Source organism: Microtus ochrogaster, linkage group LG3, assembly GCF_000317375.1.
Source record: "Microtus ochrogaster isolate Prairie Vole_2 linkage group LG3, MicOch1.0, whole genome shotgun sequence".
NCBI lineage: Eukaryota > Metazoa > Chordata > Mammalia > Rodentia > Cricetidae > Microtus > Microtus ochrogaster.
The window spans coordinates 8,375,173-8,383,526 of NC_022029.1; the positions used below are offsets into that span (position 1 = coordinate 8,375,173).

At 36.8% G+C, this 8,354-nt stretch overlaps 1 protein-coding gene and 1 pseudogene across 1 annotated transcript in view; both read left to right on the forward strand.

Annotated features, from left to right (window-relative positions):
• The window catches only part of Tmprss15 (transmembrane serine protease 15), a 107,305-nt gene that overhangs the window by 22,032 nt on the left and 76,919 nt on the right, over nucleotides 1–8,354 (forward strand). Inside the window, exons 9-10 of the mRNA XM_005360611.1 lie at nucleotides 2,188–2,315; nucleotides 6,318–6,426. Coding sequence (XP_005360668.1) covers nucleotides 2,188–2,315; nucleotides 6,318–6,426 — 237 coding nt within the window. The remainder of the gene's footprint in view (nucleotides 1–2,187; nucleotides 2,316–6,317; nucleotides 6,427–8,354) is intronic.
• LOC102001204 overlaps nucleotides 7,341–8,354 on the forward strand; it is a 1,337-nt pseudogene continuing 323 nt past the window's right edge.

The following is an 8,354-nucleotide window of genomic DNA, read 5'->3' on the forward strand; positions in this document are numbered from 1 at the left end:
TTATATTTTAAGTATAATGTACATTTATATTTAATAATATATTTATTTCTATTTTTATTTTACTAAATTAGATTATTCTTCCACTTGAAAATAGCCCTGATATTTTTGCTATTTTTTAGATGTTAGCTTTTCCATGAATTTCCCAATGGAAACTTTATGTTCACTTAATCAGAGCAAGTTTTTTTTTTAAAGTCTAATTTAGTTTTTTATATGTTTGCCAACCCTGTCTATAAATGTTCTCAAACAAGATTTAGCTTGGTGAATACATGACTCGTAATGAGTTTATGGGAAGCATAAGAAATTTCAGAAGTCATTTTGCTTGTTATAGTTTTAAGAGCCAGCAGATGGCAGTACAGTGTTTCACTTCATGTTGAGAAAACCTACTCCCTACACACTTAATAGCAGCACTAATAGAACTCACTGGGAGAGAAGGAAAAGATATGAAGTTGGGAAGGAGACACAGTAGGGGATATGGAATGAGCTAGGGATACAAATGATCAAAATACATTATTTTCAAATACTAAAAAGTATTCTTAAAAGTTGAAATAATAAAAAACAAATGTTAGGGAGTTAAATTTCCAAAAATCCTTAAAGCATCATTGATATTTTATCACAAATAAAAACATTAAAATTTTCACATTGCTCTGAAAAACAAATGGATATTATCTTGCAGGGGTATAAGAATATGTGTTATTCTTAGAATTTCAAAGTTAATTTCTAGAAGTACGTATATCTTGGTATATATCTGTGGTGGTTTGAAAGAAAATGAGTCCCAAAGAGAGTAGCACTATTAGGAGGGGTGACCTTGTCAAGTAGGTGTATCTTATGCAGGAAGTGTCTCATTGTAGAGGCGGGCTTTGATGTCTCATATATGCTCAAGATACTGCCCAGGGACTCAGTCTACTTCCTGCTGCCTTCATATCAACATGTAGCAGCTACCTCTCCAGCACCATGTCTGACTTCATGCCCTCATGATGATAATGAACTGAACCTCGGAAGCATGCTCCCTGCCATGATAATAATGTGGAAAACTGCTGAAACTGTAAACCTCCCCTCCTCAATTGAATGTCTTCCTTTTCAAGAGCTGCCTTGGTCATGGTGTCTCTTCACAGCAATAGAAACCCTAAGACAGTCTCTCTATATCATATCCTTGGAGGTGGGGCAGCTGAAGGATAAACAAGCAGGCTGAGAGCTACAAAGTGGCAGTGCCTGACTTTGATCTAGCACAGTAGAGGGATGTGTTTGTATTGGATGCCCTCAAAGAATGGCTGTGGCAAGAAGCCAAAATTTATGGAGCAGAAATAGCTAATCGATTTCTCCAGTTTTATTACATAATGTACTTGTAACTAGACATTTTATCTTACCTCAAAGTGGTTTACTTTGATAACATTTTCCTTTCAGAAAGTACAGACTTTATGAACACCACTGTGTTTTCAAATAATTAAGTTGTGTGTTAATTAATTATTGGATAGATGTTATAATAAACTTTACAATATATTGCATCATCTCACACAACATTGTTCAGGGTATGAAACTGAGGACCTAGGTACTTTTCCATTGCTGTGTTAAGAAACCATGACCAAGGTAGCTTGCAAATTAAAGCACTGAGTGGAGTTTATGATATCAGAGGGTTAGAGTTCATGCTCATCATGGAGAGGATCATGGTAGGTAGGCAGGAATGGCACTAGCGTAGCAGCTGAGAACTTATATCCTGACCCATAAGTGCTGAGCAGAAAGAGAGGCAAAGAGTGCTAACTGGGAATGGCTTTTGAAATATTAAAACTAGTCCCCTATGACATCCTCTCCAACAGGGTCACAACTCCTAATCTTTCCCAAGGAGTTCCATCCACTGAGGACCAAGTATTCCAATATATGAACTTATGGTGGCCATTCTCACTTGAATCACCATGAGTATTAAGTGATTAAATTAAAAGTTTACAAAAATTGAATGAACAGCATCAACACTCACAATCAACATCGTCTTTTATAGAACTTAAAATACATTGAATTTTTGTTAATGATTCATCAAGTGAAGTAAATATTCCTTTTTACAAAATGAACTACTTTGATCCATTATAAATTAAAGTAATAAAGAACACACAAGAAATATCAGCTATTGTATATATCCTGCCAATTTGAAACTTATTATTCAAGAAACTTACAATGTGAATCTGTATTTTTAGGCAGTGTCCCAGTAGAGTGCCAGCCTGATTCACGACCCTGTGCTAATACTTGGAATTGTATAGCAACTGATTTATTTTGTGATGGAGAAGTGAATTGTCCAGATGGTTCAGATGAAGACACAAAACTGTGTGGTAAGACCTTCCACTTTCTTTTACTCTTCTTCATTTTTTCTCCTCCATGACTGTACACAGACACAAGCGTGCATGTACACAAACTACACAAAAATTCATGTATGCGCATATGTACATACATTTATGTGTATGCATATACATGTACACACATGCACATACTTCTGCATATGCATTTACTCTGAAAGATGGAGAAATTATCTGCTCTAATGTACACATGCATAATTTGTTGCAAAATCTACTAAATATGTTATTTTTAAACTTATTTGCATAATATTAGATGTAACTAATTGTACACAATGCCATTTGAGAACTCTGCAAAAAATATTATGGTCAGTCACACATAACTCAGGTAGAGAGGGAGTGTCAGTTTTTTAATCTCCCCTTTCTCTTGAGCTTCCATGGTTCTTAAGATTAAGCACTAATAATATAATACATTTTCTAAATATTTTCATCATCATATAATGTCACTTCTCTTGCCCCTACTTCACAGTATCAACTCAGTGAGCATCATTCCCTTTTCTTCATTGCTTTTCTTTTTTTCTTGAGTTCTATAAATAATACAGACATTAATAATAACAATAACAATGATTTCTTAATATAGTGATGTTTTGTGAGTCTACTTTCTAATTTGTTCTGATTGTTCTCATTTTAATTGCATTAATAAACACTTAAATAACACAAAAACTACACCAAACATTAATCTAAATGGAATCTCTCTTTGATTTATAGTTCACTGCAGTTTGCTTCCATTTAGAAAAGGTTACCAGGAAGAATCTTATCAATGTAGATTCATTGTACATACAATAATGTAGTTTCATTGTAACCTATCATCATATAAGTTCAGATTGTAAGCAGTTAAAAGTACAATTCAATTTGAAAACTTAAAGAAAAGCCTGAATTAAGCCTATTTTTGGTGTGATCCATAATCACCTTTTGATTTATTTCTGATTTTTGAGAAAGGCTCTGGCCTGGAGCTCACATTATAAAGCCTCTGCCTATAGCTTCTTAGTGCTAAGGTTGCAGACCGAGGTGTAGTACTAGTCAACCTTACAAAGCTTGTAAAGGTGATGGTGTGCACAGCTCGTAGGGTGTTGTGAGGCTGCAGTCTCCTTGTCTGTTACCATTGCGTTCTCGTATTCCTTGGCATTAACTCAAGGTGAAGATTTGAGTGAGGAACTAAATTTGGAAAACTACCCATCTACTAGGTCCATACTTCATAAGACAGGCATTGGGTCTGTTTCACAGTAACAATTCAACAAAAGTAACTACACTTGAGATTCTCCCACTCAAAATTTTCAATGCAAGTGCTGTTGTATAAATTTCAAACATACAGAGCAGAACTACATACTTCAATGTGCAGCTGGCATGAACTGGAAGAAAGTGCAGACTATGGAAATTTTCTATTTTATATAACTAAGCTACTTAAAAAGGAAGATGGTGATATACAAACTGTGTTTTTCTCCCTTGGATTTCCCAAAACCTTTAAAAAACAAATATGATCCAAATGTACCATCAAGAGGAAGCAAAGGTAATGCTGATTTCTGTTTCAAAAACATCAATCCGTATCAGCTAGACATGTAGCTTTAAACCTATGTACTGAAGACAGACAATGATGTAACAACATTACACAAATGAAATCAAATAGTTTAAAAATATGTCTCATTTGTCGTTTGGACTTTAACATCATTGAGCCCATCATTTTCAAAATTAGTTGATAACAATTCATATCAAAAATTAATCATAAGACTAATAAAGTAAGGATGATAGATTGTCTCTAAATGAGTCTTAAAGTAATATATTATTTTTTCTGAGTCACAAGATGAATCTCAGCATCCAAATTAAACATCCACCTTTGCTTTAAACACAGTTGCTTTAAAATATCTGCATGATATTTTTTCAGTATATGGTGGCTTTATATTTATTAAACCTTAAGGTCACCCAGCTTTCATAGGATTCTCAAGTTTTTGTGTGCTTATTGTCTCCATTCCTTTATATGTATTATAAAGTTAGCATTGTATCTATTTCTGAAAAATAGTTTCAAATCATTGTTTAGCCAAGGTAGCAGAAAAATCAATCTAAAGAACGTTCTTCAGGCAGCAGGTGTTTCAGAGCACAGGTGATCTTATTCATTTTAATCAGTGATGGTAGTGAGCCCCCGAGCCTCAGACAACCCTTCAGCACCAACTCCAATGTTTAGCAGCAGGACGCCATCTCAAAGCCCTTGTACATCAATCCATACTCAGAGAAAAGTTTATAAGCTAATTTAAGAATTCTCTCTGTAAGACACTGACCTTTGATCTCTCCCTATTTATTGGTTTTTACCCCAGCTGTGCACTCTAATTCTAGTTTGTGTTATTAATAGAGTCATATTAATGATTGCTTCCGTACCGAGTTTCTGTATTTAGTCAATGGTTATTTAGGTTTGTACAACTTATCGCTGACTATAGCTAAAGTAAGATTGCTTTAAATTGTGTTTCTCTTCTGATTAGCATTGCATCAGCAAGAAAGTTTGCTTTTTAGCTGACCTCTGTGGAGAAACGATGCTGACTCAAGAGCTCTTAGGTCAAGGTGCAGCACTGTTCCTAAGTTGGCAAGTGTACTGTAGTTTGCATGTTCGAATGTGAGCATTTGACACCTTTTGGTGTGTCTGCAAAGATCATGATTAATTCTGGTATTTTGGACAACTCAATGACTTAAGACCAATGGAATCAGTAAATACTGGGCCAGCAGAGTGAGCTTGTGGTCGGCCCCAAGTGCATGTCATCAGGACTGCTTGGTGAATTCAGGAAGAGTGTCTGATGGCTAGCAGGATGGCTGCTGTCATTTGCAGATTCACTTGTTACCCCTCAGCGTTTGTTCTAACGCTCTAGAAAATCGGGAGACTCTCAGCAGGTCACAGAATCACGATCTAAACATTCTACTCATTCATGTTTGAGATATATTTTTAATTCTTATTAATCCTGAGAACCTGTCTTGCTTCACTGCCAGATATGTAAAGTTGCTTTTTTTCATACACATCGTCAAAGGGATACCCAAAGCTACCCTCCAAATCGTACATCTTGACAGGATATTTTTGACATTCTAAGCATTGTTGTTGTAAAGAGTTTAATACTATTGTAATTTAAGTGCTTTCAGGGATAGTCTACACTCTTGTTTATATTCAGGACTGACAAGGTCCAATTACTTCAAACTAAAATAGAGATTATTTACTGGAAATAAAATGTGAAGATTCATAGAAAACTAGACAAACAAATTGGTCATATTCTTTTGGACAGACAAGACACTGTGATACAAAAATCCCAGCCACTTAAGATGACAACGGTCCTCCTAAAGCAGGCACATGTACTTGCCTAGGCATTAAGGATGCCAGTTTTCTGCTCTGTCACCCTCCCTTACTTGGCTCTTTCATAAGCAGTTCACAGGCAAGGGGGCATTTGGGAACAAACACAATTTAGTTGTAGAATAGCCGGTTATGTAACTCAGCATCATGACTCCACATGAGTGCAAGTACAGACATCTGAGGAAGTACAGAAAAGTCTTTTGTGCCTGAAGGCTTTGCAATAAGATCCACCAAACGCAGAATAATCTCAACCCTTTAGAAAATTGCAAATCAAGTTATAAAGCATGACGCTGTTGACTCCCTTTCTCTAGAGATACGTCAGAAATAAATCTGGAGGACGAGTAAATTCACCAGCATAGTAAATGGTTATTACAGATATTGGAAATGTTCTGCGTTCTCCTATTTTTATTTCATTCCTTTTCTGTTTTCCTGATGCTTCTAAAATGGCCTGTAGTACTGTTTAAGAACATTGCAAAAGATGGAAATTTCTAATTTAATTTTGCTGTTTAATGTACACTGTCATGGTAATTGCAGATATAAGCCGCCAGAAAAGGGGGCATGCTATGAATATTATTTATGAACCAAGAAACCACAGGAGAATTAATTAACCCCTCCTATTCTAAGACTGCTTATATCTAATATTACCTGACATGTTCACACAGCCACAGCTTGTGATGGAAGGTTTTTGTTGACGGAAAATTCTGGATCTTTCCAAGCTGATCGTTACCCAGGGTCAGACAGTTCAGGTGTTGTTTGCCGCTGGATCATCAGGTAAGACACTATTTTCTATGTCCTGATCTTCCGTCTGAAAATCTCCCAACATAATATCCCCCTTCCTACAGTATGTTTAAAATAATTATAGCTTTTATTTACTACCAACCTATAGATTACTTTGAAGTTCCTCTTTAAACCTTAACCTTAAAAATTACTCTGTATCAATAAATGCTTTGTCTAAGAAATAGCAGCAGCTCACTGGGATCTAAACCACTACTGCAAAACAAATTTGGCATCATGATGAGTCTTAATCTAATTAGTCAATTTAAAAATTAATTTTTCTGTTTTGAATCTAGTTATTATATGTCCCACCCCAGGATCAAAATATTGGTAAATGCAATGAGTTTTATACAAGTATAGAGGATTGATTAATTCAAGAGAAAGTATTTAAGATATCATTAAACTATTTAGAACACTGAATTTGCCCACCCTTAAATTAATAGCTATATTTAGCACCTGGCCAAAGTTCTATAATGTTTTAACACCTGACCAATATCATGTAATGTGGACATCAAAGATAGGTCTTGTGTTTTCACATCTAGTGGAGGCGTAAGTCACAAACAATCCCACACCAGTTTTGAATTATGATTAATAGAATGGTTATTAATTTAAGGAGGAAAAACTTACAGATCACAGTCCCAGACAACAGCCCTCTGCGCAACCAGGAAGGGAGCCTAGTCGCTGGAAGCAGAGCTGGACGCCAGAGAGAGAGGAGGAAAGTGGCCGCTTTTTTTAAAGGGAGAGAGACCACGACCCAATGGGCTGGTATCTCAGCGGCTATTGGCTGAAGGAGTGGAAGGAGCTCCCACAAGAATCTACCTTCTTGCTTTCCCCGGCGTGATTCCATCCTGCGTGCCTGTTCTGAGGAGCAGCAGGCAGAACCCTCCGTCCGACTTCTCTGCCACCGAAGAATGCATCTTCACCTCAAGGAAGACTCCATGGACATGGACATGAGCCCTCTAAGGCCTCAGAACTACCTTTTTGGTTGTGAACTAAAAGCCGACAAAGATTACCACTTTAAGGTGGATAATGATGAGAATGAGCACCAGTTATCACTAAGAACGGTTAGTTTAAGTGCTGTGACAAAAGATGAATTACACATCATAGAGGCAGAAGCAATGAACTATGAAGGCAGTCCAATTAAAGTAACACTGGCAACTTTGAAAATGTCTGTACAGCCAACAGTTTCTCTTGGGGGATTTGAAATAACACCTCCTGTGGTCTTAAAATTGAAGTGTGCTTCTGGGCCTGTGCACATTAGTGGACAGCATCTAGTAGCTGTAGAGGAAGATGCAGAGTCAGATGATGAAGATGAGGAGGATGTAAAGCTGTTGAATATGTCTGGAAAGCGATCTGCTCCTGGAGGTGGCAGCAAGGTTCCACAGAAAAAAGTAAAACTTGATGAGGATGATGATGAAGATGATGAGGATGATGAGGATGATGAAGATGATGACGACGATGATTTTGATGATGAGGAAGCTGAAGAAAAAGTTCCAGTTAAGAAATCTGTACGAGATACCACAGCCAAAAATGCACAAAAATCAAATCAAAATGGAAAAGACTTAAAACCATCAACACCAAGATCAAAGGGTCAAAAGTCCTTCAAAAAACAGGAAAAAAACCCTAAAACACCAAAAGGACCTAGTTCTGTAGAAGACATTAAGACAAAAATGCAAACAAGTATAGAAAAAGGTGTCTCTCTTCCCAAAGTAGAAGCCAAGTTCATTAATTATGTGAAGAATTGCTTCCAGATGACTAACCAGGAGGCTATTCAAGATCTCTGGCAGGGCTGGAGAGATGGCTCAGAGGTTAAGAGCATTGCCCGCTCTTCCAAAGGTCCTGAGTTCAACTCCCAGCAACCACATGGTGGCTCACAGCCATCTGTAATGGGGTCTGGTGCCCTCTTCTGGCCATCAGGCATACAC